Here is a 16207-nt window from a genome sequence, read left to right on the forward strand (position 1 = left end):
CCCCGGCTCCCTCTCTCGTTTTCTTCAATTGGCCATCAAAATTCGTGGAAGACGAAAGAAAAGAAAGAAAAGCGAGAGGAGGAATAAGAAAACGTGGAGTAAGCCAGGAGACCTCCTTCTCTCTTTATCTGTCTCTCTAGTATGCATTTTCTCGAGCAGGCTAGTAAATTTTTTTACTATTAGAAGGTGCCTCACATAGATATTTCCCATTGTACTGAGTTATGGTTTTAATTGTTTCCAATGTTCTTGTGAAAGTAGTTTGGTTGAAATACGGAATTGAATTATCAAGATATTTAACGAGAATTGAACTGTTTTTTTTTTCGGCCATTTTCAGTAGATTTCATTGGATTTTCTTAGAATTTTTGTACCTTTTCATCTGAACACAGCTTTTTTCAAAAATATATAATCGCGAAACGCGCTAGTTGGTTTTTGGATTGACTGACATCATCCCACTAGCGACAGGACAATTTTTAACCTAGAAACACTGATGGCACTTTTCGTAAGTTTTGTAAAACCTTGAGATTTCGGCAACAAAGCCGCCAATTCCCGTCTCCTGATTTGAAATTCATGCACTCTTCTTTGGTCCTGGCAGAGTTCAACTCTAGTGTGAACTACAAGTTGAGTCCACCTGAACTTTTGCTCTTGCTCCATTCCTTTTTCGTTTTAAAATGTAGGTTCATACAATAGCTTCTTAATTAGAATTCAGGATGTCAGTAATAGATTCCTGTGAAAGACTCTGTCAAGATAATTTTTAGATTCTGAAAGAACATTCGGAATATAGATAAATTTGTATTACGCATGTAGAAAATGTATACTTTAATTGCTATTAACTAGGGATTCTCTGATTTGCTGCATAAATATTCTTTTGGAGCTTTTATGTTAACTTTTTTCATATTTTAAACATTAAAAATGATATTTTCTTCAAATTATCGTCTTTTCATTAAAAAATTTGTTTAAGATGACCACAAATCAGAACAATAGGCCACGATATATGGGTAGGTTTGAATCGAACATTAAATTTGATAAAAAATACGATAGGTTTTACTGAATTTTTTTTTGACAGTTTCACAAATATAAAGTTTTAGTTTCAAAAAATGGGAAAAAAAATCATAAGAATCCCGAACTTTGCCTTAGTTGTTTTGTTTTCGTTTGCTTTGCATTTTCTTGTAAAAATCAAAAATTCTCACGGTAGCCTTTCAATTATTAAAAATATTTAAAAGTCGCATTCAATTTTTCAAAATTTGAAAAAAAAATCCTCCAACAGCAAAACGCCATTCCCCTTTTTCTCCTTCAAGTTTCTCCCTTCCTTCGCCATTCCTTGTTCCCGACGCTTTTTCTTTTTTTTTCCAATGCATAATTAGAACGACCTGGCTGCCATCAACAGACGTTGTCGTCCGTCGTTCACTTCTATTTTCCACCACCTCCGGCTCCCCAGCTCCTGTTTTCCACATTTTTCGCACCCTTCCAATGTCCGAACAAGACATGTTTTCAAACAAAAATTACTAGAACATCATCCATTCTCCATTTCTGCCCGTATTTTTCATCTCTTGTTTTCCCGTCATATCCTTACATCAAATTTTTTTTTCAGATCGGAAAAGGCGCTACGGGCGCCGTCACGACATGACTTAGGATGAGTATGCTATTGTATTATTTCGCGAGTGCTGTGAAGTCAATACAGTTTCACGTCGATGATGACATTATTGACAAGCTTAACTACTATTACACCACAGCCATTATCACAGGTATTCTTTTCTTAAATAAAATGTATCAAACTTTTTGATGAAACATAGCATACTGGTTTACAAAAAAACACATGAAAGAGAACCGAAAAGGTTTAAAATGAAAATAAATCTTCATGAATTAGTACCCATTAACCAAGGACCAAGGACTTGCTCTCCCTTTCATTTTGTTACATTTTTGATCAAAGATGTTTCCAATCAAGCATGTGTTTCTGAACCGTTGGGAAGTATTGAAATAGAAAAAGTTTGAAATAAATGTTTTGAAGGAGCTTGAAATCAAAAAATCATTTGATAAAATAGACATTGAAAAAGAAATTCAACATTAATTATGGCAATTTTGAAGCCATAAAAAAACACGTCTCTAGTTCATATTATCTATCTCCCGTTCTCCCATATAAATGAATTTTTCTCCAATAATTTCTTAATTTTCAGTGTTCGCGATTCTCGTCTCTGCTAAACAGTATGTCGGTAAGACCAAACATTTTCTATCATATTCTCACTGTCAACAAACCTTTTCTAGGTTTTCCAATCCAATGTTGGGTACCTGCGACGTTCACCGAGCCCATGGAGCAGTACACGGAAAACTATTGTTGGGTTCAAAACACCTACTTTCTCCCTTTACACGACTACATTCCACATAACTATGCAGAACGTGAAAATCGACAAATCGGGTTAGGCTCTGTTAATCTAAGAGTCTCATTAAAAAACGAACAATTTTTCAGGTATTATCAATGGGTTCCGTTTGTGTTAGCTCTTGAAGCTCTTCTTTTCTATGTGCCGACTATTGTATGGAGACTGCTCAGCTGGCAATCAGGTAGGTACTTCGATTGCAAAATAGAGTCTCCAATTTTACCAGTTACTTTTTGTATTGTAAGTATTAAAATAATAAAACGTGTAGTGGATGCATTTTGCAATTTGAACGAATTTGCATTACCTAAAAATATATCCAGGAAGACACATAAATATGTGACGTGAGGTCCGAAGCATCAGCCTACTACCAAATAGCAAAAAACAAAATTGTTGTTTTCAAGAAAAAAACGAAGAAAAAGCGTCAAGAACGGCGTGAAGAAGAAGAACAACAAAAATATCGCGGAATGAATGCGCGGGCCTTCGTCGATACTTTTCGCCTCAAGCGCTTCGAAGCTTTCCTCTCCTTCTCTCACCTCGAGGGAGTATACATAAATTTTCTTTTTTTTTGAAAGCTTCTTGCTTGTTGTTGTTTAGGACTAAAAATTTTTTAGGGAGCAAAAAAAAATAAAATTCAGGAATTCTAATATATAAGCTAAATAGGCAAATTTCAGGAATTCATGTGCAGTCTCTGGTTCAAATGGCTTGTGACTCCAGATTGTTGGATTTGGAATCGAGGAACAGAGCGTTGCAAACCATCGCAACAAATGTAGAAGAAGCGCTACACGTGAAACATCAAGTGGTATGAAAACTGTAAAACACAAGAGTACCCAATACGCACAAAACATTCTAGCGTCTTTGAGTCGCCCTGCTGTGTACCTTCAAGCATAATCACAGCCAATAATATTAATAATAATAAGAATATATGTAAACGTTTTTTACTTTTCTGATTTGCATTACTAACAGTTCAATTTTAACCAATTCAAGCTACATTCCGCAAAACATTCCGCAAAAAAAAAAATAGAGTTACCAGTTATCAATGATCGGGGTACACCTATTCTAGAGATAATCTGATTCAAAGCATTGAAGCTCCGTAAACCTAAGTTTTGAGATCTGAATTTTTGATGCTCCACACCCCTCTCGGAGAACTCCTTCAAAACTGAAAAAAAAACAACGATTTCTGAAAATTTTTGTTTATCATCAGATTTTTTCGGTTTTTCTTCTAATCTTATTATTTTTAATTTTACAGATGTCCGGAAATCGTCTGAAACTGCTCAACTTGATTATTTGCACACGATCTTCCGGTGCTGCTGTCACGTTCCTCTATATCTCTGTCAAAATTCTGTACACCGTGAACATCGTCGGCCAAATCTTTCTACTGAACACGTTTCTCGGTAACCGTAGCAAATGGTACGGACTGCAAGTTCTCAACGACTTGATGAACGGACGAGAATGGGAGGAGTCTGGTCATTTTCCACGTGTAACGTTATGTGACTTTGAAGTAAAAGTACTGGGAAACGTGCACCGACATACAGTACAATGTGTACTTATGATTAACATGTTCAACGAGAAGATCTTTCTGTTCTTGTGGTTCTGGTACTTCCTTCTTGCCGGTGCTACTTTGTGCTCGCTTTTCTACTGGATCTACATTTCAGTGGTGCCAAGCAGGTATGTTGATCATGTTAAAAACATTTTAAACATGACGAAAAACAAATGTGCACCCATTTGTCTCAATTAGCTTTTCAAAAAGTGAACGAAAGACTCATTCACGTAATGTTTTCACTGCAGGCAGCTCAACTTTGTTGGAAAGTATCTGACTGGAATCGAGGGATATAAAATGGTGGATTCGCAATCACTACGACGTTTTGTATTTCACTTTTTAAGACAGGTAATTTAACCTTTGGAAAAACCGAAACAAAAAATGAAGTGCGGCGAAAAACAAAAGAACTTCATGTTCAAAAATTTTAAATATTGGAAAAAGCTCATGGAATTTAGAGTAAGATAGAACAAATGAAATTTTAGAGATTTCTAAGCAGATTTTTTAATATGACAGACTTCGCATATTAGATATGCACCCTTCTTCACGAATTGACAGCTTTCATTGATTTTTTGAAAAAAATTTCAATGACTGTGAAACTACAGAAATATAGAAAAGAAACATACCGTATTTCTTCTATCGCGAAGTCATACAATAGGTTTTAAATGAAATACGACTGGGCAAAATTAATGAAAGCTGCAGTGCTAACTTTTGAGCTAGTTGTTGTTTTACTCTTAAAAAAACAAAACTGCAATTAAAATTTCCAAGAGAAATTTTAACTGCAATCCTGTTAAAGACGTATTTAAAACCACCGTGAGTTAGTAAAACAAATAATATACAGTAGTTAGAACTTTCCCGGTTCATAAGTTTTTGATATAACTATCAATAATGTCAACCAAATTATACGTATCTTGAACACCAATTAATTTTATTAGATTTGCACTATTGTGAAAAAAAAAGAAATAACTTTTACACTGACCGAAATTAAACCCCATTTCAGGATGGTGTTTTCCTACTTCGTATGGTTGCAACTCACGCCGGAGAACTACCCTGTTACGAGCTTGCGAAAACGTTATGGAACAACTACTGTGACAATAAAGAAGGAAAAATGCACGACGTGTGACACACCCCAACTTCGTAGCTTTTTCAATTTCTTCTAACACCAGTTCTCAAATTTTGATCATGAAATCTCACTTTCGAAAATCATAGAATTGTCGTCAATGGGTGTAGTCGTCTTTAGCTGATATTCTCAATTTTCTGTTGCTAGAAAATATCGAATCATCAACTGCATTTAAACATCCAGATCAATGGAAACTATTCACTTATCTTTTCCTCCTCATCATAATTCTCTTGAAAACCAAAACTAAACAATTTTGGAGGGTTTTAGAAGAGTGCCAAAACTTTTAAACTTTTGTATTGAATCAATTTTTAAATTTCTCAATTGAATACTTCAAAAAGTTGCTCAAAACTTTATCGATCCATTGTCATTTTCACCTCGAGCTTTTTGTCAATTTCACATTTAATTCAATTGTTTTCTAATTTTTTTTTTGTAAATTCTATTTACCAATTTCCAAATTTTCTATTATCAATTTATCAAAACTTTAATGACGCGGTTGTCTTTATGAATGTTCATAACTTTCAAATTATTATACCTAAATTTCCTCTAAAATTAACTCCCAAAAGTCTTTTGTAATTTTTTTCTCCAATTTTATTCCCTTTCCCCCCATCCTCCCACTTCTCCTTCCTTCTGTGGTTTCTTTCAAATGGCATCATGTCTTTTCAAATTACCTGGATTCACGTTTGTAATATAGATAATTTTTGTCCTTCCCCCCAAACTCACTTGATACAAAAATTAACTTTCTCGCCCTGTAATTCATATTTCTTCCAGTTTGTCTTCATCATCCACCTGCCAATGTTCAGTTTTCACCAAAGTTTTGAAAACGGAACCCACAAACTTTGCCATATTTTATTGTGGATTTGGATTATTTAATATTATTTGAAAATGAATAAAATAACAATTTTTCATTCTACTTCTCAGTAATTTTATAGTAGAGGAAAATAGCATACTTGCTTTGCAAATAAAAACAATTAAATAGAAAAGAAAAATGGCAAAATATATTTTTTTGAAAAACTATATAAAAACCGTCACAAAATTTACAGACATTTTGAAGGTTGTAAATTAATTAAGTTTTTGAAGAATGTTTAAATCTATTAGAATTCTTTACTTTTTTCACTGTCATTTTCGAAACAAACCTCACTTGCTCTGCAAAGACTAGAAGATCCAAAAACCAGGCTATTCAAAAAAACATCACAAGATGTCACAATAGAGCTATTGGAATATTCGATCCCAGTTTCCGGGGAAACAGTTTGCAAACACCAACCATCCTACGCAACTCATTTCTTCTTGTTTTGTGCTCGGTGTGTGGTCGAATATGTCAAATAATAATAGTTCCACTAATTCTACTGACACAAACTCTACAACAACCACTACAACAACTGCCGAACCAACTAATATCACTGATAACCTTTTACAAAGATGTTATGAAACAGTTTTATCAGATAACCAGAGCGATATAGTGAAGGTTTGAAATGTGTTTGAATACTTCCATTTATTTCTTTTTTTTTAATTTCAGTACCTTATGTATTTTTGTGGTGGCTGGATAATAGTATGGTGCTTAATAACTATATTGGTAAATATTTGCCATAAGTAAGTTATCTGATAGTATTTTTTCGAGTCGAGATTTGTAACATTTCAGGAATAAAGGGCACCAACGATATGTACACTTTTACGAAGAACTTTCAATTATTCTCCTGGCAGTTTGCATGTGTATTCTTAACTTTGTATTCAATCATAAATCAGTGAGTAATTAACAAAATAAACTCAGAGAAGTTTGTATATTTAGAATATCTGCAAATTTGTGGCGATTTTCAATCATTTTTTCATGTGCCTGACAGCTTCAATATTCTTTGCGGAAGCATTATTCGCATCGTCGTAAGTGAAATATTCTAATTATATTCACGTTTTTCAGTGTCAAATTTCAGAATGGTGCATGGAAAATCCGATAAAAACGGAAGTATTCCGTGGATTTTGTACTACATCTTCCCGATTGTTCTTGCAATAGGACCAACGTTAGCGACATATTTTCCAGAGAAAAAATATTATGGAACAGCATATTTACAGTGGGACACTTTCAGACTTTATAATAAACGTTATCGATTTCCAGCTGTTCTGCCATTTCCACTGTGGATATGCTTTGGGGGTTTGTGATTCCGGTATGGGTTATTTTAACGTTAGCTGGGCTGAAAGCGCAACTAGCGTGTATTGCATGCGACCGGCAACTACCATCTCAAGATATTTATCAATGCTATTGGGCGAGAAGATCAGTAAAATCATTGGTTTTGATTTCGCAGTATATATTCAGCATTTGGCTTATGATATTATTTGCTGCAGAACACCAGGTTCGGATACATTTGTGTTCTTCTATAGTTTTGAATAGAAAGAAATTTTTAAAAAAGTTACACTTTCGAAGTAAACTATAAAAACCATTCGTGAATTTTTAGATCATACGTATGAACAAACTGTTACTATTATGCAAAACGTCATTTTAATTTATTGCAATTATCAAACCGCTAATTGTTTTTGAGCCAGATATGCATGAAACTATGGCTTTAATAAAATTCAATTCAGAAACTCTACTTGTTTATTCTGGTCACCTTCATGACACTCCTATTTGGACCAGCTCTTTTTGTTTGCCACACATATGGACATTTGAATGTAAGCAACTGATTTTTCATGCACAGTCTGTTTTTTTGCTTTTCAGACCTGTCAGAAGTGGGCTGGTTCGGGGTGTTTTGCTAGTTTATACGCTATGTGTCCACCGAAACCTTCAACATATGAAAAAGATAAAGATGATGAAGAAGATGAGAAGATTGAAAATCCTCAGGAAAAAACACCTCTAGAAAATGAAGATGAAAATCCAGAAAAGCAACCTGGAGCTGGCGACTCGAAAGAGCCAGATGAGACATCAGGAAATAGTAGTCCGAAAAAATCAACACAAAGAGGAAAAGGACTGGTGAGTGTTGCTATCAATTTTGATGTGTCTACTATATTTATTTTTCTAGGACCCCACAAAGCACACAGAGTCTCAAAAATTCTACTCATGGCTCACCGATTCGAGCAATAGCGGAAACAGTGGAGACATTTTGTTTCGTCCATCTGTTGCTTAGTGGCGCTAAATGATCGCATTTTTCGATTATGTGCCTTCAATTGTGTTGATAGAAAAATATTTATTAAACATAAAGTGTTTTATAAAGCCAATGAATTAAAAATATTTTAAAAACCTGGATTTGTGAGAAAAATAACGTGTTGATTATTCGTCGTCTTGTTCCATGGATTCCTCACTTTCGTTGTCGAAGACAGAACGGAATGGTCGTGGAGCTGGATCAACTGGACGGCCATCGGCGGTCTTAGCTTGAGCAAATCCGACACGGTTCTGATCAAAATCGAAGACGGAATAGTACCTGATTTTTCATTGGGTTCGTCAATGTTTAATTTGAGAAAAGATATGGCTCACCTTCCAATGAAGACATCTCCAAGAATCCAGAGCTCTCCAACGCGTTCTGGGAGATCGATTCCCATAAATCCAGACAAGCAAATAGTCTTTCCACCCTGTGAAACCTTAAGGACATAGTCTTCTCCCTTAAGACTGAACTCTTGTCCTCCGATCACAAAAGAGACTGGTGGAAGTGTTGGAACCTTGTCGCAGCTGATCATGTACTCTCCCTTGATGAGAGGCTCAGCTCCAATGAAATTTTGGATGGCTTCGATTTGAGCCTTTGGTCCGGCTATGAGAGAAGTACCGGTATCAGCAATTGCTTGGCATCCATTGGAGCATCCAAGAACTCCAGATCCAACAACCTTGTCCATCTTGAATTGCCAGTATCCCTTTCTGGTGACTGGAACATAGGTGATTGGCTCAACATATCTTCTTGAGTCAATTCCTCCAAAAGTGATTTCTCCTCCAATTTCAGAGTCTGGGTTACGGTTGAGCCAAAATGAGAAAAGATTCGATGGGACCTTCTTCTGTTCGAAAAGAGTGTTGAACACTGGTTGAACTCCTGCAATAGAGTATTACAGAAGTGAGAAAACCTAGTAAGTGCTCAGAAAATAAAAGTCATTTTCTGTAATTATTGTACCTTTGATGGCATACAGGATGCAACTTATTATTACTTCACACCAAAATGTTCAATGCACAGCTTTTATAACTAAAACAAAATGCTGAACCCTTCCGATTATCCGGGTGTATCCCAGTCTACTTCAAACTCTTACCGAGAACCGCAATTTCAGGGTAAGCCATTCCGAGGATTCCGTCGAATTTGGCAGCGACAAAGGTGATTCCTGGTTCACTGGTTGCTTCAGCAAATGGCTGATCCTCAGCGCACACTCCTGCGACGCAAACGCTATCCTTTGAAATGAATCCCTTCATGGATCCAGTTCCATATTGAATTGCCATCTTTCTACCATCCTCCTTGTATGTTGACGAGCTCTTTGAGTCGTAACGGTGATGAAGCACTGAAATGAAAAAGTGTTTTATTTGTTTGTCCAAACCATAAAACTGTCAAAAACAAACACGTTTCGGTCAGCATCAGTTCACAAGAAAAAGCATGATATCAGTTTGATTTGGTGATGAAATACTTACTGCATGCAATGTCGTAGAATGGACACTTTTTCGATGGAATCCACAAATTGGAAGACCCAGTATCAAAGATGACTGTGAAGTTTTGAGCTGGAGTTCCGATTGAGATGGTTCCAAAGTATTGAGCCTAAAACTTTGATTAGTTATATGTTTTTTGTTGTTTCAATTCTCACATCCATATAGTTTCTGAGAAGCTCATCAATCTCTCCTTCAACATTCAAAGCTTGGTACTTGTCGAAATGATGATTTCCATTGGTTTTCAAGTACTTCTTATATCCATGACGATGCTTGGCAAAGGTTTCGAATGAACCGGCTTGAAGAAGAGTCTCGCGAAGAGTCGGCTGCTTCTTCAGGGAAACGCTGCAAGCAGAATAAGAACTGAGCAACTGCTGAGTGGGTCACTTGTTTTTGTTCTTGTTGTTCGGATTTTTGAGCAGTGTTGATCAACTCGAATGGGATAAGCAGGAGGGTCTTGTGACCCATCGAGAGAAAAAGTGGCATGATGTGCCTTCTCGAAATCTTAGATTTGTGAGACAAAATAGAAAGAAAAAGTGTTATGATCAAAGTAGAAAGAAGTGTTCCCAACAAAACCCAATGAATTTAAATAATCCTTTCACAGTTAGAAAAATTTTATTAGGTTTTTTTTTTAATGTCAAAATCAGATTTGAAACTACAATAAAAAACAATGGACAACTTTCAGTTCTTTATAGTATCCTGTCTAAATGAGATTCTGACGGGATTATATAATATTGAAACAGATAACAAGGTTACTCATTACCGAGGATTCAAGTATCAATCAATCTTGCACATTATCACACCTATTCAGTTATGTCATAAGTAGGTGTTTGCGTGGCACCTAATATTAAGAAACATGACCAACATTTTCACTATATCGATGATCAAAATGAGGTGTCAACAAACCTCCAACGACCTCTACTTACGTTCTCAATTTCTGTTGCCTCTTGTGAACATGAAGACCTTGAACGAGAAGAAGTGCTCCGAGGAGCAAAAGAATACAGCGGTTCATCCTGACGATGAAACTAACTGAATGCCTCTTCCGATCTCAATTGTGCCTTTTCTTATCTCCCCTTTCTCTTCATGATGACTCCGCCTTGTTTCTTTGCCGGCACAACAGCAGCTGCAAGGTCAACTGTCTCGTTGTTATTCCTCCAGCTGTCATGCATAATTATCGGAAAGTAAATTCTAAACATTCAAAAAATGGCCTGACCGTTGTCAACGTGTCCGTCTGTACCGGTGAGATGACAAGTTTGAATGATAAGGGAATTGTGAAACTTTGTTCTGTTTCGATTTAGGGGAGAGAAAATGGGATAATTTCAAAACTCGGCCAAATCAAGATCCTATCTAATTTTGTCTTCAAGGTTGTTGTAGACAGTAATTGGGACTTTTGACGGAGTTTGAAAGACAGTTAGTCAATCACGCAATGGACTATGAAAAAAATTGCATGGCCACTTTTGAAATAAAACCAAAACGTTTGGAAGACCAAGCAATTTTAATGTTAAACTGTTAAACATAGAAGACACAAAAGCTCTGTAAATTGAGGTTTTTTTGTGGATGGAAAATAGCGTGGATGCTGCCCGTTTTTTCCGTCTGATTTGTGAACAACAGTGTTTGAATGCTAAGGATAATATTGATTTAGGTTCATTCATCTTAAAACAACTATGATTGGGTTATAGCTTTACAAAACAGATTCTACAATTGTTCAAGGGCTCCTATATCAAGTAGTTGCTTAAATTAAGCCTATAAAATATACAAGTTGCGTGGAAAACTTACAGGAGATTTAAAAATTGTTTTTGAAAAACTATATACAATTTTCGTATAACATTGTTGACATTTTTGTTCAATGTTCAATTTTCAGTTTTCATTAAAATTGTTGATGAAATTATCATGTCCTAATGCAATGTCCTAATGCATACATAAAAAATTTTAGATGAAATGGATTAGCATGAAAAAAGCTATACAATAAAAACTATTATTGGAAACAACCGGCACTGGATATATGAATATTATGTATCTTTTAATCACAACTCTCGAAAAAGTTATCCCCCCAAAGTCTGAAGAATTGAGCATAGTGAAACTTTACTTAACTAACAAAATTGAAAAATAATATTCCACAAAAAAGGGCAAATTAAGGCAGATGAAAAAAAAAACTTTAAAAAAAAGCACACTATTAAATTTTCCAGATTTAGTAATCAGAACGCTGCATTCAATTCCGTCATGAAGTTTATAAACGTTTAGTTCTTTTAAAACCTAGTATTTTGCAATAAACACCAGAAATGTACAAGTTCGGCCAAATTGGATGCAAAATCAGAAAAAATCGGAAATAAAAATCCGGTAATTTGGGGGCTCACCTCATATTCTGAAACAACGAGAACTTGATTTACATATGGTTCTTTGATATTTAATTTTAAGCAATTTTTTAATTAGTAGTGACACTTTAGTTGTTTGTTTTGTTTTCCAACTATTCTTTTACATTCTTATAACTTCAATTTTTCATTTATGAGGTTTGTAAAATAATTTATTCACAAATAAACTTGAATCAAAGTGTATAAATATATTCTTTCAAACATCTTCTTCACAATATGTGAAATTAAACATCAATCAGAATCCGTTGTGAATGTCATTGCAGATGTTCCCTCTCCACCATTTGCCAACGCTTCCTCCATTTGTTCTTCATCTGACCTGATTCCATAGATCTTGCGAATTTCTTCCGTGCTTTTTCCTCGAATCAATTCTGCTGCGGCTGCACACCCCATATTCATCAAATCTTCGACTCCAAGCGCATGAGAAGCATTGAGTAGTGCAAAAAGAACTCCCGATTCCACGTTGAAAAACTGCTTGTCCCATTCGGAAAAATCGTGGTAACGAATTTTGGAGTCTCGTCGGGCGAGCGGGTTGTCCTGATAATGGTAAAGCCACTCTATTACAGCTTGAACAATCGATGAGTGGAATGGAACGAGAATTGGATCTGCTCGTTCACAATTTCTGTCGTTCACTCCATGGTCAATAAACTTCTGATTGATAAATGCACAAAATTTCATTGGTCCTCGTTCGACATTAAAAATTTGACCATCCTCTGACTTCAGTTTGTACAAGGGCGCAGATCGTGGTGTGGTCATGATGTGGAACTAAAGGTAATTGATTAAATAGTTTTGCAATTGTTTCAAAAATATTATTGAGTGGATTCAAACCACACAAAAATAAATATATAAATGAGATATCTTTAAAGTAATTTTTATTATTTATTTGGCGAATCATAGACCTGTGGAAAAGAGCTGGAAGAATACACTATGAATTTATTAAAGATGGAATGAAACGATTAAAAACTGGAATTGTAAAATTTTTTGAAGAAAAGTGAATGGCGTTGTGAGTCAAGTTGATCAAAGGCAAATTTTCTATATTACAAATCTACAGCGAAAGTTTTAAAATATAAATTGAACGAAGAAGCAGAGAAAATAAAATTGAATACAAGACGGTTGAACACGGGAAATTAGCATTAAATGTGGTGGTGGCTGAGAAGTATGGTGGTTGTATTTAAGTTTTTTTGTAGGGAATCGAGAAGAGAATTTTTGATTCAAACTTGAAAAATAAAGTTGCATTGTTTACAAAATTAGTATGGTTTTTGCATTTTTTCTGTAAAATATAAAAGACGAAGAATACTTTTGCTAAAATGTTGCCCAAATTATCACAAAAATTTCAAAAATGGGCTCAACTTTGATCTTATGATTACATTTTTCTCACTTCAAATATTTACTGAAATGAAAACAAATAGTCTAAATTTTCCCATACCATACGAAACACCACACATCTGAAATGAAATTCCTAAGCCGCTGCAGCCACCACTGGATATACTGGCTGCTCCTCCTCTTCATCATTCACCAATCCGTCAATAATCTCTCTAGGATTTTGTCCGACGACACGGCAGCACATGGCGAAGAGACCAGGTACAGTAAAATCCCTCGCGGCTCGGATTATATCAAAGAGCATGTTGTGCCTCACCATCAGAAACGACGCATCCCAGTCAGGAATATCATTGGTTTCCGGTTCAGATTCGTCGTAGGGCGGGTCGTGCTTATGATGGTCGCACCACTCGATCACTTTCCTCATCACTGTCGCAGGGATTTCTAGTTGAATTGGCTGCAGTTGATCGGCAGGAATCAGGTCTAATCCAGCATTTCTAAATAGGTCCTCAATCCGTCCTATCATTCCGATTGTTCGCCTATCTGCCAGAAATCTCTGCCCATCTGTTGACCGAAGTTTGTAGAGTATTACAGGTTCTTCAACTTGCATTACACTGAAATACTTGAAAATGTCTGTAGTAGAAAGAATGAAAAGAAGAAAAAAAATTAGCAAATAATAGTAATAGTCAGGATTCAAACTATTTCCTTAAATTTTCTAGATGAAGTTCTATTTGTATGTAGTTTCTTGCAGAAGAAAAAACTAAATTAAATCGTTTGACAATAAAATTCAATGTGTAATAATTTCTTTCGCACTTTTGCTTTAAAAAACGTAGCTGAAAATAAAGTTTTTTTATCCGATTCTTAGAACTATTACAATGTTAAACACAGAAATTTTTGGATCAATAAAGTGTATGTCAAGAATATGATGGGTGACCACTAGTTGGTACAAAAAAAATGAAAAAAAAGTCACTGATAAGTCACGACAATCATTACTTTCTGTTGAACAGTTCAATTACATAGCACATTAGGAAAAACTGATTTGAAAATAGCGTTTCAAGAATGTATTATTTTACTAAAATGTTTGAAAATCAAGATTTCAAGAAAATCGATAAGTTTATGTGCGCTCCTCAAGCACACCTTCAGCACCAACGTCTTCCCCCGAAGGCTGGCAGACGACGCGTTTCTCTTCCACGGCCATTAGAAATATGGAAAGTCACGTGAACTCACACAACACAACTATCAAAAGGAAGAGTGTCATCAGATAAGAACCTAATATTTCATTACAGGAAAGGTCTGGAAAAATTGATTTTTTTTTGTTTTCTTGTTCGGCTCACACGGTATTAGAACGACTAAATTATTCCTGTGAAAATAGCAAAAAAATTCGAATTCTAACTTCAAATTTGAAAGGGAAAATAAAATAACCAGTTTCCTCCTTTTTATGCTAGAAACTGACATATGAAACCTTTTTTCTTTTCATTCTTTCGAGAATGAATCAATCTTCCAACACACTACCTATTCCTGCAAGACAAGACCGCGACGCAGCCGCAACGCGCACTTATAAAGCTACCTCGAGCAAACAAAAAGAGAGTACGTTGTCATGGGTGATGAATGATGTCACTCAAGATTACTCCAACTCGGGGAAGGATTATTATCTGAATTTGAGGTGGAGCAGATGTTGCCCAACTGTCAGAAAAAATATATATTCAGGAACAGGTGTTTAATGAGTAATTTTATTGGGAACTTGTTAGGGCATGAGATTAATTGGCTGAAAATAAAATATACAAAAAATATTAGAGGAATTAAAATGACAAATTATAGTTTTTAATTTACAAATTATACAACAAATGATTGATTGATTTTTTTTTCAAAAAGCCTGAGAGAACGTGTTAAATTGAGAATTTGGTTAGAAATGAAGGCTGAGATGAGGCAGGAAGGCAGTGAAAAGATTTAGTACAACAGTTTCGGGTTCAGATCGCATAGTAATTACATAGTTCGAGTCAAGTTCAGGAGGCACAGAAACATGGTATATCAAAAACTATGCAGCTGATATGGCTGGGATTTCAATTTCAACATCGTCTTCTTCATTTTCATCCACATCTACTTCCAATTCTAGGACATCTTCCAGACTGTCTTCCTCGTCCGATGGGCTCTCAACTCCTCCAACTCGTAGCATAAGCTTGACTTCATTTAGAGTTCTTCCGAGCATAATGGACACAGCTCTGCAGGCCACGTCCAATAGTCCTACAATTTCCAGACGAAAAGCCGCTTCAGCCAAATGGAGCAGAATCGCACTATTGGTGCGGATAAATTGAACATCCCAGGCGGTGAGAATTCGCTGGGCATGATCTTGATCCTCATTGCGATGATGGTAACACCATTCGATAATCTTCACGAGCACAAAGCTACAGATGCTGGTTTTGAGAGGATGCGGTTGTACGAGATTGTTCATTTGAGCCAACACAACAGAAAAGCACTTGGACTTTTGGATAAACCAGTCTTCAACGGCAAAAACCTGACCGTCGCATGATTGAATTTTGAAAACTGGCTTGATCTGACCGATCACCATTGGTAACTGTGCCTAGAATTGAGAAAATTAACAATTGACATACAAACTGCGAGAGTACAAAATAAAACAAGATTGCGTGGAAACATCATGAAAAATTATAGTAACTTCTGAGGTTCAAATCGAAGCTTCAAACTTCGACATCAATAAAATCAATAAAAAGACAAGTCAATAGAAGCTTATACCGGCCCAGACTACACGGAAAATCGATACTTGCCACGTTATCGTCCTCCTTCACCGCAACACACTATGTATGCATAATTAGTCTGCCTTTCCTCTATCTCTCTCTCTCTCCCTCACTATCTCTCTATTTTCTCTTTTCTCTTTTCTTATTGTTGCCTGACCTT

At 35.7% G+C, this 16207-nt stretch overlaps 6 protein-coding genes across 7 annotated transcripts; 2 read left to right on the plus strand and 4 right to left on the minus strand.

Annotated features, from left to right (window-relative positions):
- Positions 1-1588: 1588 nt before the first annotated feature.
- On the plus strand, positions 1589-5924 carry unc-9 (the record flags this gene model as incomplete). Of its 2 annotated transcripts, NM_171790.9 has the most annotated exons (8): positions 1589-1742; positions 2172-2207; positions 2260-2410; positions 2462-2553; positions 3041-3168; positions 3616-4034; positions 4155-4254; positions 4904-5924. In NM_171790.9, 8 exons carry the CDS (start codon positions 1631-1633, stop codon positions 5024-5026), a joined length of 1161 nt encoding a protein of 386 aa, NP_741917.1. The 2 variants fall into 2 exon arrangements, with proteins under 2 accessions (NP_741917.1, NP_001317908.1); NM_001330917.4 differs by lacking the exons at positions 1589-1742; positions 2172-2207 and having other exon boundaries at positions 2304-2410; positions 4904-5026.
- A 376-nt stretch (positions 5925-6300) lies between these two features.
- Positions 6301-8216, plus strand: R12H7.4 (G_PROTEIN_RECEP_F2_4 domain-containing protein). Its single transcript, NM_077789.5, has 9 exons — positions 6301-6485; positions 6537-6610; positions 6660-6762; positions 6807-6895; positions 6946-7083; positions 7128-7362; positions 7592-7678; positions 7725-7976; positions 8026-8216. Exons 1-9 carry the CDS (start codon positions 6336-6338, stop codon positions 8128-8130), a joined length of 1233 nt encoding a protein of 410 aa, NP_510190.2. The 5' UTR covers positions 6301-6335; the 3' UTR covers positions 8131-8216.
- Positions 8184-10661, minus strand: asp-4 (Aspartic protease 4). The gene is made up of 6 exons (NM_077790.8): positions 10541-10661; positions 9773-9959; positions 9603-9726; positions 9233-9475; positions 8478-9021; positions 8184-8424 (listed from the first exon to the last, which is right to left on the minus strand). The coding sequence occupies exons 1-6, from the start codon at positions 10624-10626 to the stop codon at positions 8274-8276; spliced, it is 1335 nt and encodes a 444-aa protein (NP_510191.1). The 5' UTR covers positions 10627-10661; the 3' UTR covers positions 8184-8273.
- Positions 10662-12214: 1553 nt separating this feature from the next.
- skr-20 (Skp1-related protein) lies at positions 12215-12736 on the minus strand (the record flags this gene model as incomplete). Its single annotated transcript, NM_077791.6, has 1 exon — positions 12215-12736. One exon carries the CDS (start codon positions 12734-12736, stop codon positions 12215-12217), a length of 522 nt encoding a protein of 173 aa, NP_510192.1.
- Positions 12737-13439: 703 nt separating this feature from the next.
- skr-19 (Skp1-related protein) lies at positions 13440-13907 on the minus strand (the record flags this gene model as incomplete). The annotated part of the gene is made up of 1 exon (NM_077792.8): positions 13440-13907. One exon carries the CDS (start codon positions 13905-13907, stop codon positions 13440-13442), a length of 468 nt encoding a protein of 155 aa, NP_510193.4.
- A 1425-nt stretch (positions 13908-15332) lies between these two features.
- skr-21 (SKP1 component POZ domain-containing protein) lies at positions 15333-15863 on the minus strand (the record flags this gene model as incomplete). Its single annotated transcript, NM_001381130.1, has 1 exon — positions 15333-15863. One exon carries the CDS (start codon positions 15861-15863, stop codon positions 15333-15335), a length of 531 nt encoding a protein of 176 aa, NP_001366771.1.
- Between the last annotated feature and the right edge of the window lie 344 nt (positions 15864-16207).

The sequence above is a fragment of the Caenorhabditis elegans genome, chromosome X, assembly GCF_000002985.6.
Source record: "Caenorhabditis elegans chromosome X".
Lineage (NCBI taxonomy): Eukaryota > Metazoa > Nematoda > Chromadorea > Rhabditida > Rhabditidae > Caenorhabditis > Caenorhabditis elegans.

Excerpts from the sequence above, each read along its gene's own strand:
- R12H7.4 (NM_077789.5), top strand. The coding sequence starts at position 6,336 with ATGTCAAATAATAATAGTTCCACTAATTCTACTGACACAAACTCTACA. Across the intron at positions 6,896-6,945 it reads GAAGCATTATTCGCATCGTC|AATGGTGCATGGAAAATCCG; the intron begins GTAAGTGAAATA and ends GTCAAATTTCAG. Across the intron at positions 7,363-7,591 it reads TATTTGCTGCAGAACACCAG|AAACTCTACTTGTTTATTCT; the intron begins GTTCGGATACAT and ends AATTCAATTCAG.
- asp-4 (NM_077790.8), bottom strand. The coding sequence starts at position 10,626 with ATGAACCGCTGTATTCTTTTGCTCCTCGGAGCACTTCTTCTCGTTCAA. Across the intron at positions 9,476-9,602 it reads ATTCTACGACATTGCATGCA|TGCTTCATCACCGTTACGAC; the intron begins GTAAGTATTTCA and ends TTTTCATTTCAG. Across the intron at positions 9,022-9,232 it reads CCCTGAAATTGCGGTTCTCG|GAGTTCAACCAGTGTTCAAC; the intron begins GTAAGAGTTTGA and ends ACTCTATTGCAG.